Below are 19,552 nucleotides of genomic sequence, written 5' to 3'. Positions count from 1 at the left end.
TATCATTAGTTCACTCCACTAAATGACATAAAAGTATTCATCAAGCAATTAAATCTTTGGGTCTTAAGTGGCTGCAAAGGTGTGGACCACACCCTCTCAAGTCTAGTCCTTAAATATGGAGATGAATACAAAGTTCATTTGTTAAATTTACAATGACCATCCCCAATAATAATACACCACCTAATCTTGGACTCATTCCATGGGTCACTGTATTATTCTTCTCCTACTTGATCATGATTCATTCGTGACAATGAAAGGGGCTTGCCCCGAAATCGACTATACCCTTAGCAGCCTTAAAGCTTAGAATTAGGATTGCGTAGAGTTTGGTTCGATCCGATGTTGAATAAAAATTTTAATTAATGTGCAGTATTTTATTTTATTTTTAAAAAAATTGAAATCTAATTAAATACATCTTAAAATTAAAAGTTACTTGAACTAAATTTTATCAAATCAAATCAGTTCTATTCTTTATTTACCTAATTTTCAAAATTTTAAATTTAACTTATTTACTTAAATGTATAAATAAAATTAACTTTTATTTATGAATATAAAAAAATTATAAAAAATAATAAAAATACAATAAAATTTTGATTCATATGATATCAATTTTCTAACTTATGAATCAAACACCAAACTAAACCAAATTTATATGTCTAACATTCGAATCAAATATTTGAATTGAACATTATGGTTTAAATTGTTTTTTAATTTTTATTCTCGACCTTAACTAAAATGATTGAAATTTATTTAATTTAGTATATCAAATGGTAATCAAAGTTAAAAAAGTATAATATTTAAAAAAATCTCTTTAACTGTTAAAAAAATTAAATAAGTTTTTATTTTTTATAACATTTAATTAAGTTATTATAATTAATAATTGATTAATTGTTATTAATTATAATGTCACTTATCATTTTATGTTACGTAACATTAACGTAGTATATTAATATGGATGATAATAGCATATACTAATATGATATGAGTTTTGAGAGAATGAGCAATTTAGTGTTTTGAGTAAGGTCTTTACAAGTAAAACTTCTTTCTCAACCTACTATTTAGTGTAACCACTTAGCAGCAGTGCAGTGTCCCTCTATCCTTCCCTCTTTCTCTTATTCCTGAAGAAAAAAAACAATCATCAAAGAAACGTGAAAGGAGATAAATTTATAGAAAAGAAGGGAAAAGAGAGCATCAAAACGAGTATTCCTGTGTGGAGATTCAAAAGGGAGAAAATACGGTGGTTGAATTTCTTTATAAAGCAAACATGAAAAGTGGCAGTGGTTGAAGAAGAAAATATTAAGATGGATATACGTTGTTTTCATTTTTTTAATAAAATTATATAAATATAAAAAATAAAAAATGATATTTTGATAAATAATAATTGAGCATTCTTATCAGTTGACCCTGAAACCTGAAAGTGTGCTGGGTCAGAGAATTCAATTGAGGGGTTTTAAAAAAACTCTATCCTCAAAAGGATAACCATTAGAAGAAACATAGAAGGTAAACAGGAAGATGGGCAAGCTTGGCTGCAGCATCGACGGGGTCCTAAATGAAGCCAAGTTCAGTGAACCACTGCCATGGATTGGCATCTACATAGCAGCAGCATCTCTTGCCTGTGCAATTGCTATGGCTGCAGACGCTATCCATGGATTCCGCCATTGGAAACTCTGGTTCCCTTGCAAATTCTTAGCAATCAACGCCACCTCTTTGACAATAATAACAGTGGCAGTCAAACTGTCCGTCGATTTGAACACTGCCATGCCTCGTGGTGAAGATCAGCTAGCAAAACTCAGCAGCACGGCCTTGATCTGTACAGTCATGGGTAACTCTATGCCTTCTCTAGGAACCATGGAAAATAAAGAAATATTCACCAACATGATAGCTTTGGGAATACTTGTCATTACTGTTCTTGTCAATATCTGCATCCAACTAGGTACTGGTGTAATCTATGTTTTTGTTATGGAGCATGCCATCATCATGTTTCTCATGCTTGTTTTACTAGTAGTCTTAAGTTTTTCAGCTTTAACTGTTCCAACTATAAAGCATTATTTGGAACTTAAATACAAGAAGAAGTATGAAATAGCTCTCAAAGAATGCTCAAAATCAAATGAAACTGACAAGACAATAGTAGAGAAACTCAAGGAAGATCTAATGAGATATTGGATGATGGCTCATACCTGCAGCCCCCAGTTTGTTGTAGGCCGATCAGTTACTTGTACTGCCTCGGGTGCATTATGTCTATTGAGTGCTGCAACTTTAGCAGAAGCCATGCTTCGATTTTATCTGATGCCTGGATCATTTAGATTCTGCAAGGGGGAATCAGACTACAAGTGGTCAATCAAGTTAATTCTTCTTACACAGGCTGTTGCAGTTGGAGTGGGTACGATTGCCCCAGCAATGAGATGGTTTCTTGCTATCAATTTCAGGTGTCCAACAAGAGGCGGGAAATGGGCCTGCAGAAAAAATTACAAACTAGAAGAATACTGGATTAAGAGATTAGTGGAGATGAAAGAGTGCCCGTTAAATATACCAATAAGTAATCCACACAGCAGGAGAATTGTCCATGATGCCAAAATTAAATTTCTGAACTTGTGTATTGGAATTCAGGCTGGAATTGTATTCATGAGCAAAATAATCCGTCTCATCTCCATTTACTCTATGAGCGTGATTTTGTTATGCTATGACCACTGTAGAGACTGGCTGATGAAATTCACACCCACCAAGAGCATTACAAATGATTCAGGGTCAGAGTCGCTCCCTAGCTCAAAGCTGGATCTCAGCCGTTTTGTTTTGCATCTTGAAGGTGAAGACTCGCTGGTTGAGGTAATGATGAAGGACAACCGAGATGCTACTGATTACTGGAGGCAGAGAGCAAAGAAGAGACAACCAAAACATCTTATAGAACTGTTGCAACTATCAAGGCCTTCTGAAGGATTTAAGGGGCTTACTGAGTTTGACAGTTTCGAAGTACCTTCTCTAGATGCTGAAGAAGCTCCAGATTGTTGGTCTCTCTCTGTGGTGACATTGACAAGCATTGCAGCTGCACTCCCCAACATCAATAGGAGCTCAATCAAGCATCTTATGGCTGGAGTAAACGAAGGTTTGGTGTATGTCAGACACATCGAAGACGACCTGGATATGCAAGGGAATTTGATAAGAATCAGGAAGGCAGCAGATGTCGTCTGGCTAGCATTTGAACTGTATCACAGGTGGCTAGATGTGGACCTCCGTAAACCGTCTCTCCAAGGAAAAAGCCCAAAGGAAATACTCAAAATACTTTCTGATACAGCAAAGAACACATTTATGGAGTTCAAGAAGAGTAAAGTGGATCAGTGTCTAGCGGATAGCCCTTCAAAGTGGCCCATCAAAGTATTGGCTGCCAATTCCATGTACAGAATAAGCCAATCCATTTTGCTGAACTATGAAAGCAGAAACTACCAGATGGGGGAAAGATTATTTGAAGCAATAACTGTCATGATCTCTGATATACTGGCTGCGTGCCTCACTAACTTACAGCGGTTCATCTCAATCAAGTGTTTGACCAGCTCCATTGAGGAGAGGGAAGAGAGCGTGCGACACGCAGTTAATGTTCTCGGGAAAACTGAAAACATTTTGAAGCTCCTCCATCAAAAAGCACTTCCCGGCTTGAATCCGGATCAAATGGCATTCATGGACGAGTGGCGGTCATTGCACAAGTTAAACAGCTCTTTGCCTGACACTCCATTTTCGCAAGAAAGTGACTCAGCTTCTCGCACTGGCAGTGAAGTATACCTAACCATTGACTAAATTTTGGCAAGCATGAATGTTGGGAAACCAGACGCAGCATTTTGATTTTGTTTTTATGTATCTATGTCTTTGTCTATGGCTTGTCTCGATGTACATTACAGTTTAGTACCCTAGAAGAGGAAGCTCTATATATTAGATTGTGCGGAAACTCGAGTTTTCTTGGATCCTTTGAAAGCTAAATTGTTTCTTATTCAGTTGTAGGCCAGATTAGAGAATATGTTGATTGCTTCTAAACAAAAAGTGGAAACGGAGTTGATACAGCTAATGTGAACAAATTGGAAACTTCTCTGATGGGCAACAAATACTTCCCCAATTTTTCATTAATCAAGACCAATTCAACAATGTAGTATACATCACCGTAAATCGACTCGATCAAACAAGGGGAGGAGGGAACTATTGGGGTTGGAAGCTGGAACCTAAGATATGAGACCTGGGAAACAGAAACAAGCAATGTGGATAAATGATTATCGCCTCTCTCCTTGGGCTTCCTGTACGTTTCTTCATAGTGCTTGGCTATCAACATTCCGGTACGTGTAAGATTTTCATAATTGGGACGTTGTAGTTTTGAGCCAAGTAGACCCCCAGCACTGCGCCGGTCATGAACGAGAAAGTTATCCTGATCAATCTCATCCTTTCACGACAAAAAAGTAACTGCCTGTCTTTTAAGTTATAATTTTGATAAGGGCATAGCGGGACTTGGACGGGATGCTGGAAGTGTTGCTCACGTCAACGCCAACTGGCTACCTCTTATCCGAGCTCCGTGCCAGGGACAGAATTCAAGAAATAGAGAAGAAAACGGAGCATACAGTAGCGATCCAGTGGGCCCTACTTGTGGCTCACTCTCCAGTAAAAAAGATTAACAGTCATTGGGCCAGATTGGCGAAAACAAGGAGCAATGGCCACTCCTGTGAAGAGTCATCTTGGGTCAAAACACCCCTCGGCCCATAATACTGTGACTGTGAGCAGAAACTCAAACTACTACTCTAGTGTAATGTTTTTGTTGATTTCTAACTGAATTTTTAATATGAAAACATGTGCCATGAAAATAGAATTTGGGTAAGAATTCATGTTTCTGGAGTTACTAGATATATTCTTTTTCATATTTGTTTAACTTCTACGTTAACTGATATATTAGTTTTCATTTGCCTTGGTTGGTATTCCAATGTTTGAATCACAACCTATCTAATTGGGTTGGGCTGCAAGTCAGCCGTCCCCAATGGTTGAGAGTTTGCACTTTGCAGTGTTGGATTTACTGGAACAAAGTAGTTTTCACTCATTTCTGCCAGAAATTATGTGCATTCCTCTGTCAGAAAATGCAACTCGAGAACAATTCATTTGATTGGATTCTAGAAATTTAACATTGATGACATATCAACTTAATTTCAAATAAATCGGATTCTTGTTTCTAGACATCAAATAAGGCCAAAGGATAAACATAAACATCATAATAGCAACAAGGGTTGGATGGGGAATGAGATAAGTTACTCCCATTTGATGTTTCCTGGTGATTAATTTGCTTGATCAAATTGCACTGACATGATAGAATTTATATGCCTTCACATCAGATAAATACACTTTTGGCTGGGTGGTTGAATTGTTCTCATTAATGGGTTTGGGAAGGTTGCAATTTCAAAACTGCTGCAGTTTCCATCTCTAGTTTTCTAAGAAAGCACTACTGATATCAGTAATTCATAAGAAGTTGTTCTTGTTCTGTGTGTAAATACCAAATCTGGCTACGAGTTCCTGTCAATCTATGACTTCCATGCAGTTTCCATGCCTTTACCTCGACTGAAAAAGAACATTTCCATTGCAAACTAAGAACTTGTCGAAGCAGCCCTGAATCACTTTTGGAAAGAATTTGTGAAAAATCTCCACAGATTGTTGATCATCAACCGAAAGCAGTTTTGATATATCTCTAATGTCATAATATATGTTTTATCACATGTGGGCAGAACAGAACAAAGCCTCTTCTTATCCCACAACCGAAAGGAAACTGATATAAAGAGGTCTCTTCGCCTTTTCTTTCTCCCCAGAAAATAAGAGCTCACCGTCAAAGGATAACATCTCTTTGTGACTTCTCCCCTTAAATTTATGTTTCCACAAATATATGCTTCATTTTGTTTGATGTAATCTATCCATCAAAGTTTTTACGTTGAGCAGATGAGTATCTGAAGGACAGTGTACGTATTAGACTTGTCTTAGAATAGGTAATTACCATACATTTTTGAACGTGGCGATTGCAATTATCTCTCCTGTCCACTATCGCTTGCAAATTGGCATACATCTAGTACAATGAACAACTGAGAATTCGAGACAACAAGATGGAATTTCTTTTCCTGCTATCAGCTTTCTAGCAATGGGTAGCAATTTGTATAAAGATGGTTTTTGGGGGTCACTCTCGAACTTTTGTCATGATGTGCTAGTTGACACTTGACAGCAGAGTGGGGTCGGGAAAGCGAGGACTAAGCAAAAGACTGGAAATTTTTGGAATGATAAAGAGGATCGACGACGAGAGAGAAAGTAATAGTAGATGGAACAAAACTGTCTCTAACTATTATATCTTTCCAGTAACAAAACGTTAAGACATCCATGAAAAGGACTCAAGCAATAAAATGCATGGTTGACCTTAATGAAATCACAACAAATTGTGAAAGACAGGATAAGGGAAGTATAGGGAAAAGAACAGGAGATATAGAAGAGAGAAGAAAAACCCCTGATTTGGAAAGCCACCCAAGTTGTCCATGTAAGAGTTTTTGTGGAACCAAAGCTCCACCGAGCTGTATGGTTCAAAGAAAAAGAAAATCGGTCCAGCATGGGGCACCTGTGGGAGAAAACGAGACTGCAGAGATAGACAAGGAAAGAGATAGGGTGTGTTTGGGTCCTACCTTCTTAATGACTTTTTGACATGAATATTTACTTTTGGTCGTCCTTTTTGGCAAAAAACAAATCAAAGTAATGCGTTTTTCTTACGCTCACTACAACATAGAGACATAAAAACAATGAGGGAAACTTGAAAAGATCGGATTGGAGGAGATATAGTGGCAAAGCATCTACAAAAGACACAAGGGAAAGGCTTTGTGACCACAACCTCACCTTTCCTTGCACACGCACCCTAATCAGGCCATCTTTTTTCCTCCTCTAGCATTAAGCCATTTCTCCACGTTGTCGGTCCTCCTATTAATTCTTTGCTGTAATATCGCTTCTTCTGTTCTTTTGGGATAATCTGTTACGTTTGATTGCACCCCGTGTGAGTCTTATTGTTTGTTCCACCAGACATCACATCCCTTGTGTTTAATCACTACTTTTTACATTCAATGATTCTTCTAGTTTTTCAATGGAAATTACACCATCAACATTTAGAGTTTCAGATTTAATTTGAAATATATCGAATTCAGGTTCGGATAGATTTTTTGAAAGAACTAATATTAATCAATCAGTATGGCCTGCCTTTAATAAAAATAAATAAATAAAGGAAAAGAAAAGGTGACGGGATCATTAGCAAGTAGGGTTTGATGAGTGGCGACCCACTCAACATTGCCTCGGCAAACATGACTGAAGGAAAGCCAAAAGCCGGTTCATGTCTCATGAGAGCATCTTTGTTCTCCAACCAAAATCCCTTACACCTAGGAGCCTTGTTGATGACAAAAGCACTTCCCCACTTAAAAACTATCCAAAGTACTCTTTATCGCGATACTTTCCATGGAGAAGCTGTTTTTAGAGCTACCTTGCAAGAAAAAAAGCTTGTGGCTTTAACCGCTCTGTCCACAACTTTGATCTATCCCTATCTAGGGCAGGTTCTGCCACAAAATTAAAATGACTTTGAGTTTGGCTAGTGCCCAGCACGTGGGTTATGAAAGCAACCCTGTAACAGTACTTGCTGCTGATAATCACGAATCATGTCTTATTATATCATCCAAAAATATTTTAACATTTAATGTGATGTGAAGTTCATATACTTGGAACCATGGAATTAAGTGGCTCTTGTTTTTCTACAACATATTCAACCTATCCAAAATGTCTGCGTGTCTTCAGGTATAGATAATTAGGTCGAATATATTCTGTGTTCGGCTTGGTGTAAGAGTACTGAAAATTCATGGAACAGAAAGCAAAGAGCTGGCGTGACACCTCAAGCATATATGACATGATGTCTCGAAGTTTCAGCGTCGTATATTGGAGAAATGTTGGACATGATTCCTATAGCTTCAACTCTCGGAATAATTCCCATGTTTTCTCTCTCCCTCTCTCTCTCTCTCTCTGACACTTTCTCTATCTTTTGGATGATTGAAAGAAATTTTGGATAATTTTGTTTAACAGTTGTTCAATCATATGCTTCATGCCCTCATTGTCCTTGGCAGCACTATCATCAATCCCACCACCACCTTGTTCAATGTAGGCAGTCGAAAATCTGTTCTCTACCGGAATTTCTATGTAAACTTGACTTCCCAAAAACAGGGTAACTTCAAGATAGAATAGAAAAATGGTTGAAAACTTTTATTCTACAAGTCAATAGAAAAAGTGTAGTATTATTTATCTGAGCAAATAGCATAATGTATAGAATTTGAACCGCTCTAACAGATATACTGATAAAATATACAGGTTTATTTGACTTAGATGGCCCAAGGTTTTTAATTTATTAGAATTATTCTTTATCAAAGAATGACTCTGCCAAGCACATCCCGAAACGGTTTACAACGTCCTCCACATCCCCATGATTGTTAGGCGGAAAGGATGAGAAAATGATTTTCTCGTGTCAAACTTATTGTTTGATACGTGGAAGGAGTTAGACATGGATAGAAACAAGCAAGACGGCAGTTGTGTCATTGGTCTGTGGCCAATTATAGGACTCAAAAAAGTCAATGTCCAGGCAACGGAGGTATTCTGGCTCTGTTTCCTTGGTTGGGAGACGACATTTTAATTTTTTAAACAAACCCATTGCTTTAGTCTGTACAAGGGTTTAGGGTGGCATAATTAATGGCGTGGACCTATAGAACCAAAGCCTTGCTTTCAAAAGTATGAAGATACCTTGCTTTCCCATGCAATCCCTTGGCCTTGATGTTTGAAAACAGGAGATATGGGCGTGCCTTGCATTGGTGTCAGATTAAAACTTTAAAGTCGGATCAACAACCGGCAAAAAGGTGAAAAAGGAAGAAATCAAATAGGATAGCCAGATAAAGAAAAGAATTCATTTGGCTTTAATCAAAATGCATGGATCTAAAAGCATGAATGGCATAACTCTAGAAGTTCTGTGGCTATAAGGAACGATCAAAGAAAGTGCAGGACAACCAAAACCAGCTGGGAATGGCGCTTTATCATCTTCCTTTTATTCAAACCTACATTCATTTTTCTTCTTCTGTTTGATCTTGAGGGGAGGAACAAGATTTCGTTCCTTCACAATGAGGAATTGTAAAGGTGATCGGAGGATGCATTAATTTACATAGAAACATTAGCTTTCTTAACCCACTTGGAGCATTAAGTGATACTCCATGCAAAATCAGATTATCACCTTATTTGTTTTCTTTTATTTTTCTCATCAACATATTCATATTCTCATGCTACCACCTTCTACCATCCGTACACGTGGCATGATTCTGATTAGAATCTCTGATGAAAAGGACCTAAGAAATCTGAAGTCATTTTCATCTTACTGTGCACCATAAATGAACGCAGCGGTCACCATCACTTCATCACAGAATTTCTGCTTTCCATTTTTTTCCTTGAAAGAGAATCAAGATTTTCTTATGGGATTAAGCGGATAGCCTCTAGATAATTATGGGATTTGCCGCTAGCAAATTATGATTACAATCTAAGTTACTGGTAATCAAAATCAATTAATCAGTTGGTCAAACATCTATGGCCCACTCAACAGAAGTAGTTTCTACAAATAGCCCACGCTTTCATGCAGAAATAGAACTATACATATCCACCGTTTGGACTCTCCATATGCTGGGGATCAAGTTTTCACTAAATCCCCTACAATTGGTGGGATCAAATCAAAAATTGTTCTACTTAAGTTGGTGATGGTGGATCACATAAATGAACACTTCGGCTTTTTATTTCCTTGGATGGAGCCAAACTTGGAAAATATAATTGGAAGAAAGAAAATCGGTCGCTTTCCCTTCCTGTCACGTAGGTCACTATTGGTAAAGGCCTAAATCGAGCCAAGACTAGTGCCATCACGCAGCTGGGTTTGGACCACTTGGGCACCTAAACACCTGAACCATATTGAATGGCTCACAGCTAGCCGTCAGGTTACCAAATCTTTTTGCACTTGATGTTGGGCCTGGAGACTAGACCCCAAAAATCAAACTAATAATGAAGGGGTATTAATTACGTATTATTGAGTATTCTGTTTTCTTTAACCATACACGCAAAACAATTTAAATAAAATTCAGGCGAGAACCCAAGAAAACGACTGGTAAAAGCAGCAAAAGATTTCGACTATAAACAAAAGACATTTAGAAATTAATAGTAATATTTAGCTTCTCCTCCATCAAATCCACCAAGCTTCTTATCCGACATTTAGATATTAGTATAAAATAATAGATTTAAACCAGCTAGAAAACTTAGTAAAATTACAAAATCCTTGGGACACCTTAGGTTAGGAAATAAAAAATTAACTGCCTTAATTATGAGTTCAATTTTTAAATCCATGTCCATTATCGAGGTTGTTTGCGGGGATTTTTATAGAAGTTGGGTTCCAATTGAAGCCGACGTTTACATTTGTTTATATTATTATATATTTTAATATTTCTAATAGAAAAAAGAAAAAGAGCAAGAAAATAAGCTGTGATTAATCTTTGTCGCCGTCCATACTCAGCATGTTCTCATATCATATTTTAATCTCCCTAAACTATATAAATATAATAATACATGAATTTCATTCATATCCAATGGGACTATCTTCTCTTTCATGTAACTTTGCAATGCATTCACATATAAAATTAGATTAAAGTAGAGGCCTTTGAAATTGAGTGAAATAATGAAGGCAGAGGTGTTCAATCAAACATGAGCCATGTGACTAGATTAGTAGATGCCCAATAACTAATCAATTAAAAAGAATAGCAAATTCATTGTACCAAAAAGACAAGCATTTGTATACAAACAATAATCTTAAATAATAATCACTAAACAGATACAAAACACACTGACTAAAAGAAAAATGGAGAAAAGGAGAATGACGCGTTACGTGTTTGGTGTAATACATGCAAGGCGAAAATATATATTCTGACACAGGGCGACAAAGTTCAAGTACTCAGCACAAACCATGATGCTGTAGCCAGCATGATTTGTTTAACAGACTTTGAGCAAATATAGTTAATCTTAGGTGTCTGTGTGTTTATTGTCTTCCAAGGTTGCAGCATGGTCTTTACCCTTGTTTTCGTCACAAGGTTAGCTAGCTAATCAAGGTTGTTTCTTGTTTACGTGTCTTTCTTAGCAGGCTCTCTTAAGGGAAAGGTAGGGGAAGGAACAAGGGAGCTTCATGGTTATGCTTGTGAAGTTGCCTGTAAAACGTACTTATCTGGGAAGCACTGACTTCATAAGGGTAAGGTAATGGAGGTTGGAGCTAACAGCTTGTACAGAATCTAAAGGACAACTACCTTAGTATATCTTAATGTCCCTTGTATTAACCAATAAAAGGATTCAACCTTCGTTGGAGGTCTAAATCTAACACTTGGCATATGAAGAACTAAAGTCAGAATGTTCACACCCTTCTCTGTGTAAACTACCTCTTTATCTGACACAGCAAATACTTTTAAGAATTGGAGAAGGATCACTATTCTACCAACTGAAGATTAGGATCAGATATAAGCAGAAGGGTAGCTCTAATAATATTTGATTCTACAAATAATATTCAAAACACAGAATCTAGGGATGCCATCGTCCGATATTCCAAAGAAAGACTAATTCACCAACCTGAAAGAGATTATAACTACTCATTAATGAAGCAAATTATGTTTGACTTAAATTAACTAAAAAGGTATCAAAAAACAAGAGATAGACACCCTACATTGGCAGTTCCATCAGAAGCTTATAAAAGAGCACAGATATCGCAACTGACAATAAATTTATTTAAGATCAAATCACCTTAATTTAAGTGACTTATGGTAGGAAGTGTTAGAATTATTCCAATGACAAAGCATGATAAAGGAAACTCAATTCAACACTTGTGGTGGTAAGCCTAGGTGGAGTGAAGAAGTAAGGAGGAATGTAAATGGACAGATTTTGCACATTAAGCCAGATAGATTTCAAAACATCAGCCAATCTTTCATCATTTCTATATGTAATATTTCACTATTATTATTTCTCGGTAGGGGTGGAAATTTCCAGAATACTGAAGCAAAACTTAACAGATATTTAACTGTTTCTGACAATATCTAATTAAGAACATCTACTTAAGCACCTAAAAGATTCCAAAGAAGGTGAAGCACAAGCGATACTTTCACATAGATATTGCTTAATCAAGAATCACTCTGCCCCCACAAGAAATCTTCCTATTTCATAAAATTTAAACGTTTTGATAGTATGGTATATTGACAGGGCAGTTAAAGGCCAAAGGCACCCTACCTTGGACATATTTTCTCTGATTCCTTGCTTGCTTTAGCACTTCTTCCATCTTACCACTTTCCCCATCTAAATCTCAACATCATTGAGAATCACTACTCTAATGACGCACATGAAAACATTATTTTTAATCATTTCTTATCAGATGAACCAGTTCCAAACTGGGCTTAGCTCCAACCACACAAAACTGAATACAAGTCTCATGTTAAACTATAAATTATACGCAACATAGTAGAAAAGCAAGAATTAGGATTAAAACATCAAACTAACATACAATTTGAGAACTTATCAACAGCAACCCAGAAACATAACTAAATTCTGGTAAGTTGTATTTGCAATTTTAGCTCTCATTTGTTGTCAATTATACAACATATCATCACCACCTTAACCAGAAGAAAATATAGCTTCTCACCGAAAAAACAAAAGACACCATAATACCATAGCAGGAATATCCATATGTCCAAAACAGAAATAACCCCTACTAGACTTTTCCAGTCAGATGTTTTCTTCTACTGGGAATAGCGCCTATACTAGATAAACAAGCAGAGGAGACTCACATGCAAGACAATTCACAAGCATTAAGTCATAAAAGCAGTAGAGTTCAGTAATTATTGACTTAATTCATACTTCAGGATAGACTTTGACAGATTGTGAGTTGCTAAAAAAACCAACCTCCCCTGCTTGTCCGATGCTGCTCCTCAGCACCTCCAAGCTGAAACTGAGATAAGATCCCCCTGCAGCCAGCAAAGCACAAGTGAAGCCTGACGCTTCTCAACACGAAACCCCCTGACTTGAGCCCTCTTTACCACACATTCTGCCTGAGTTTCAGCGAAGTTACTGAATGTTACAGGGGAGAAACCAGCAGAGGAAAAAAGTGTCCTCCAAAGAGGCATTTTCTCAGGTGCATGCAGACGCCCCAACACAGTGCTTTCAATCCTTGGCACACAAAGGAACCTCTCAATCTTGTTCACAGCATCAGAAGTCACATTAACAGCATCAAGTGATTCAAATAGGTTTATATATGACTGAAAGGCATGGATTATATGTTGTGGGAATGGCAGGTCATTTCTATCACACCCTCGGTCTGAGGACACCACAAGTTTTGGCGAAAGCTGCTTCACAAAGCGCAGAAGATTGGGCAAAGCAGAGGGCTGATTCGAAGAAGACCAAACCGGGAAGTTCACAGCAACTGCCTCATTTTCATTTGATCGAAACATAGGCAAAGAATAAGGGCTTTGATCTAAACAATCAAAATTAAGCACCTCAAGCTCAAAACTTACACCAATCTCATTAGCAAATTGCATTAGAATTTCACGCATAAACCCAAGCTCAATAGGATGGTGCGTTGAAGGTGAGGCAAAGGCAGTAATTCTCAATGAAGGAGATCCTCTACTCCTCATGGGAAGCTCCTGCATAAAGGAAGCCCATTGAGCACCAAATCCAATATCAAAGTCCACAATGTGAATCCGATCAGCATCATCAAGAGCTTCAAGGAGGGCCTGGTTGCAGGTAAAATTTACGAATTGGATAAGCGGAGAGACCTCAGAGAAGACCTTGTAAGCCCCCATTTTGAAGATAACATCGAAAGGGGTAGGGCTTCTCAGATGCGGGGGAGAGACCGAGTTATTCATGATGACAAGTAATTGCAAAGCCTCCTTGAAGTAGAAAGCGGCCCTTTGAAGGGGCTTACCTACTGGAGACAGCTGGTGATTGAGCCGCGCCAATATCCCTTGCGCGTGTAAAAAATTCCCAGTCCCTACCAGCTCTGCAGCCTTGTAAAGCAGGTCGAACAATGTGGCTTGTTGTTGCTGGTGTAACTGGTACTGATGTTGTTGCTGTTGTTGAGCCATCTCCTCTCCTGGACCCAACACTTTCTGTTTTGCCACCATCAGCGGCTTCTGTTGAGGAACAAACTGAACTCCGTGAGGAAACCCCATATGCTGTTGCTGCTGCTTTCTCATAAACAACTCGTGTCCGGCATCAGAAAATTGGAGTTTTGGGATCTGAGAAGAAAATTCTAAGTTACCCGGATTGAGGCGCTTTGGTAAAGGCTGGAGGAGGTGATGTTCTTGAGGTAATGGCAAGCAAAAGTTTGGATTTTGAGGATGCTGTTGCTGACCCATCAAAACCTGTGCGTTCAAAATCTGAGGTTTCTCTTCTTGGCTTTCAATATATTGACCTTGCTGCTGCTGTTGATAAAGCATTGGCAAAGAAACAGGAAGACCAATATTGTTAGCTGGAGAAGTAAACACTGGATTCTGAATATTATTATTCAACCCAACAGAAGTACCAAGAACCTTGTGATTGTTAACCACCCCAACGGAAGAACTACTAGGCATGACTGAACCAATCTTCCCATTTCCATTATTGCCGGTATTTGGCAGAAACCCAGAACCAGGAAAACCACCCAAATTAGGAGCAGCACTTGAAATCACATTACCAGGACCCGAACTATCAAGGCTACCAATTGGGTCAAACCCTGGACCCTGATCAACAACCCCCAACCCTGCATTGCCTTCAAAATCAAGACCCGGATTAGGACCAGTACTGCCACTCTGAAGCAGCTGTTTGAGACCAAAGGAATGGTCATCCACGTCACCAGTGATCCAACGCAGAAGCGAGCGGTCTTGACTCGGTGACACAGCTGATTCAGACAACATATTCTCCCAATCTTCCAACCCGAGATTGCATCTTTGACCACCTCCAGGCCCTGGAACAAGGTCTAGTTCACTCGTGATCGGTTGAAGCTCCGTGGCCCATTCTGTTTGTTGTTGTTTGGAAGTGAAGTCTCAGGTGGTGCTATGGTGGCCGCCGTGGTGGTTGTGTTGTCGGTGGAATTACCTCCGCCGCCCGCACCGGCGGCTCCGCCGTTCAAAGAAGAAGAGAGAGTGATGCCGATGTGGGTGGGCTTTGGCTTCTTCTCATATGAAGAACAGAAGTTGGTTCTTGTTCGTTGTTGTAGTAGAAGCTGTTTGCAAAGCTAAAGCTATTAGCTTCTTGCTGCTTTATCCACTTGTCTTGTTGACAAATCGAAGCAAAACCCGCGAGTTCTACCGCCCCTTTAGCCTGTAACTGAAAGTGCATTTGTATTGTATACAAACGAAAAGACAAAGAAGCTGTTTTTTTGGAGGATCAGAGATAGAGAAAGACAAGAGATTTTTTTTTTCTTTTCAACAAAGCAAGAGAAAAAATATATACTATACGGTTTCCTTCAAGATTTATCAAACCCATCTTTCTTTGTATGCCATGAAATCAATCTCCCAACTTCAATAAAAAACAGACCCATTTCACCAGAATAGCTCCTTTTGTTGTCCTTCACCCGGTTCTTTCTCTTCCTCTTAAGCTCCATCCTTGTTTTTATCTCTCTACTCAATCCTGCAACAACTCCATTTTTTCAGTTCCATCTCTCTCTTCCCCCCTTCTAAAAAAACTCCTTTTTTATAAGTCTTTTCTTTTATCCCTCTCTCTGGGTGGAGTATGTGATCTTATTGTTGATGTTGCCGTTGCTTCTTGTTGTTTGCTGCTACTTTGTATTTTCACTTCTCTTTCGTTTCTTTTTTTCCCTCTTTTTCCTCTTCTTCTTCTTCTTCTACCCTTGTGTCGTAGCAGTACTTTGTACCCCTCTCTGTTCTGCCATGGATGCGTGCATCATAAAAAAGGTAATAAAGTGCTCTCCCTCTTCTTCCTCTCTCTCTCTCTCTCTCTCTAGTCCCTTTCTTACTCTCTCTCGCACACAATATATTTTCCCATTCTCTATGTTTTTGCCTTTTTTTTTCTCTGCACCCAGCTTCCTCTCTCCTCTCTCCTCTCTCCTCTCTCTACATGGCTGGGGTTACTGTCACCCCCCACAGTGGTAATACTGTATTTTCTTTCCCTTATTTTAGAAGGTATGTTGTCCTCCAAAAAAAAAACTCTACTAAAAACAAGGGTGAGTGGCAATTGGCAAACGCCATCAGGGTGCTCCATTTTTTTGCCTTCTGGCCACTCTCCAACTGTAATTACACTCCAGCCCCTTCTTTTAATTTATTTCTATTATATTAGGCTGAATTGAAATATAGGTACCTTTTGGCTCTTTGGCAGATACATGGAGGCACTTATTCACTTTTTTTTAAGTTCTAGATCTTCCTACCAATTTGATATTTATTACTAAAAGAAAAACATTTGATTTGATTAATGCAGACTAACATTTTTACTGCTAGTAATAGGAAATAATAAATGGAAGTGAAATGAAAAGAAATGAAATCTGCTGCCAGTGGCAGTGGCAGTGGCAGGCACCACTCTATTATGGACTTTTCAGGCTGCAACGTGGAGCTGAAGGAAGGGCAGCCGAATCAATGAAAGATTTACTTAAATTTTTCACCTAGACAGACTGTGAGCCCCGCTGTAATAAAAGCAAAAAGCCAAAAAGTTAATGTTCTTACTGTCCCTGAATTGCCCACATGTTTTATCTTTATTACTTATCAAAGGGGTCATTTTGCCCTCCCATTCCCCTTTTTCTTGGTCTGGGTCATTTTGACTCTCTGCAAGCTGGAGTTTTGCAGTGGTTGAAGGGTATTTCCTGAACCCGGTGACATAATACTAAATAATGCAACATAATTGACACTAAACATCAAATTTGTACTGTAATCTTCAAAGATTCTAAGCATTAATGAACAAGCATTTTTGCTAAATTCGCTTTCATTGGGAAGCAGGATTAGAAAAGGCAAAGGGATCTTCTTCCTCTTTTGCGTAGAAATGAATCGTTTTGCTCTGAATTTTCGCACCAATCCTCATTTCATTCGATGATTAGTGTATAAATTTATGGAAAACGTTGAAATTATGCTGATAATTTTGAATATTTACGGTATATCACTATGATTGTATTTCGCATTGTCTCCTTAGCGAACAAAATAAAGACAGAGACAAATCACTTTATAAATTAGGACGTATGATGTAGTGTACAGGAGCCTTGTTGATTATCCATTTATCACCAAAAGAAGAAAGAAAAAATTTAAGTGGATTTCCTTTTATATTTTTTCTTATATTTTACCTCAGCTGGTAAAATCTGTAAGTTATCCTCTTTTTAATTCAAGTTGATCCAATCCAGAATATCACCACTTTCTTTTTTATGACCGTGTTGGTGAATTAAGAGTAGGCTAAGCAAACGGATGAATTTGGTGATTTCGTCCATTATATTTAACGATTAAATAAATTAATTTTTTTTAAAATAATTAAATATAAAAAAAATTAAACTGATCAAACATATAATTAGTTTAATTGATTTAGTTTTGAACTAATAGATTACAAATTTTTTTTTTATAAATGACAATATTAAAATTTATAAATTTTATCCATAATTATAAAATATATAAATAATGTATATATTAAGTCATGTGTATATAATATTTTACTTTATTATATATATGAAATTAATGACACAACTCATATCTTATAATATTTAAATTTGTATAAATAATAATTAATTATAAACAATATACTTTAAAAATTAAGTCTAAAACTAATAAATTTATTCAATGTAGTCATATAAATAAAGTCTATTATAAGTTATAGTAATGCTTATGCATAAATTAAATATATATAATATTATTTTATTATGTATATATGAAATTAATTACATAATTTATATATTATAATGTTTTATATCAAAGTTTGTATAGACAATAATTAATTAAAAAAGTATGTTATAAAAATTAAGGTAATAACTAATAAAGTTATTAAGTGTAATCATATAAATAAAATTTATTATAAGTTATAGCAATACTTATGTATAAACTAAATATATATATGAGTATATATATATATAATATTTATACTATTATATATATTCATAACATTTTATATTTATAAACATTACTAAGATGTAATAACTATAACATATTAATATGTTGAATATTTGCTATTATATATTATAATTTTAACATATAAATTATATCATTTGAAATATATAATTTGTAATCTTATATTAATATAGATTTATAAATAAATAAATATAATTAAAATTAAATTACTATAATTTTTATTTGTATATGTATATATATAATAAATTAATATATTTAAAATATATTAATAATTTAGTTTATTATCAATTCTTCTTAATATATATAAAAAATATTATATATTAACATATATATTAAATATATATAAAAATTAATTTTATTTTTAAAATAAATTGGTTTAAAAATTTTAAAATCGATAATCGATCAAAATACTGATTAAATTAAATATTTTAAAAGTAGAAAATACTATAATTTTTATTTGTATATGTATATATAATAAATTAATATATTTAAAATATATTAATAATCTAATTTATTATCAATTCTTCTTAATATATATATAAAATATTATATATTAACATATATATTAAATATATATAAAAATAGTTTGATTTTTTAAATAAATTAATTTAAAAATTTTAAAATCGATAACCGATCAAAATATCGATTAAATTAAATATTTTATATCAATTGATTCAATAAATTATTTAAATCGAACTGTTTTACCCAAATCATATTTGATTTGAATAAATAATTTATTTTATTTTATTTTATTCATCTTTAATTATGAGTGCAAACATTTAGTTTGACTATGTAGACTGAAAATGTTTTTTAAGTGGGTTTTGTAGGTCAACACCGTGTGGAAACTTGGTTAAGGAAAAGAAACATCTCATTCAAAAGTAGAAAATAATATAATATTTATTCGTTAATTATAAATTAAAATTTTATAGTTATATTTGAATCATATCTACATTTCGTAACAAATCTCACAAGATTAAATTCGTACTATCAAAGGTTGAAAACATTAATAAAAGAAATGTTATGTCCACTTTACTACAACTAGTTATTATCTTATTCACTCTGGCAGTGAAAAATTTCCATTGATATTCGCTACGTCTTTGTATTTATTTGTCACTAGAATAACTAAAATATGAATTAATTACCAGCACATGATGGTAATTTTCATAAGCCATTTTTATTTATACGGAGTATAATTATTTTTCTTCTAGCTGAAAGAAATTAAGGAATAGGGGAAAAAATAAGGAAAGTTCAATTCACTCTTTTACTGCCACGACATCGTTTGGCAGAGATTAAACCAAAAAATATTGTTGAAACCCGAAAAGCAACTATAAAAATTAAACTGTAGTTGCAACTGGTCAATTACAAACAACGAGACAAAAATCTGTGGTTGAGATCAAAAGTTAACTCCG

At 35.9% G+C, this 19,552-nt stretch overlaps 1 protein-coding gene and 2 pseudogenes across 1 annotated transcript; 1 reads left to right on the top strand and 2 right to left on the bottom strand.

Annotated features, from left to right (window-relative positions):
• Window positions 1-1,414: 1,414 nt before the first annotated feature.
• LOC110426465 (uncharacterized) lies at window positions 1,415-3,947 on the top strand. Its single transcript, XM_021441670.1, has one exon. It carries the CDS (start codon window positions 1,510-1,512, stop codon window positions 3,781-3,783), a length of 2,274 nt encoding a protein of 757 aa, XP_021297345.1. The 5' UTR covers window positions 1,415-1,509; the 3' UTR covers window positions 3,784-3,947.
• Window positions 3,948-4,012: 65 nt separating this feature from the next.
• On the bottom strand, window positions 4,013-4,850 carry LOC149527705 (uncharacterized; annotated as a pseudogene).
• A 7,724-nt stretch (window positions 4,851-12,574) lies between these two features.
• LOC110416830 (scarecrow-like protein 6 pseudogene) lies at window positions 12,575-15,370 on the bottom strand (annotated as a pseudogene).
• Between the last annotated feature and the right edge of the window lie 4,182 nt (window positions 15,371-19,552).

Source organism: Theobroma umbraticum, unplaced genomic scaffold (genome assembly GCF_002168275.2).
Source record: "Theobroma umbraticum cultivar Fairchild unplaced genomic scaffold, ASM216827v3 scaffold_30.0, whole genome shotgun sequence".
Lineage (NCBI taxonomy): Eukaryota > Viridiplantae > Streptophyta > Magnoliopsida > Malvales > Malvaceae > Theobroma > Theobroma umbraticum.
Note: the sequence above shows the minus strand (reverse complement) of the source record. Positions and strands in the feature narration are given on the sequence as shown.

Excerpts from the sequence above, each read along its gene's own strand:
- LOC110426465 (XM_021441670.1), top strand. The coding sequence starts at position 1,510 with ATGGGCAAGCTTGGCTGCAGCATCGACGGGGTCCTAAATGAAGCCAAG.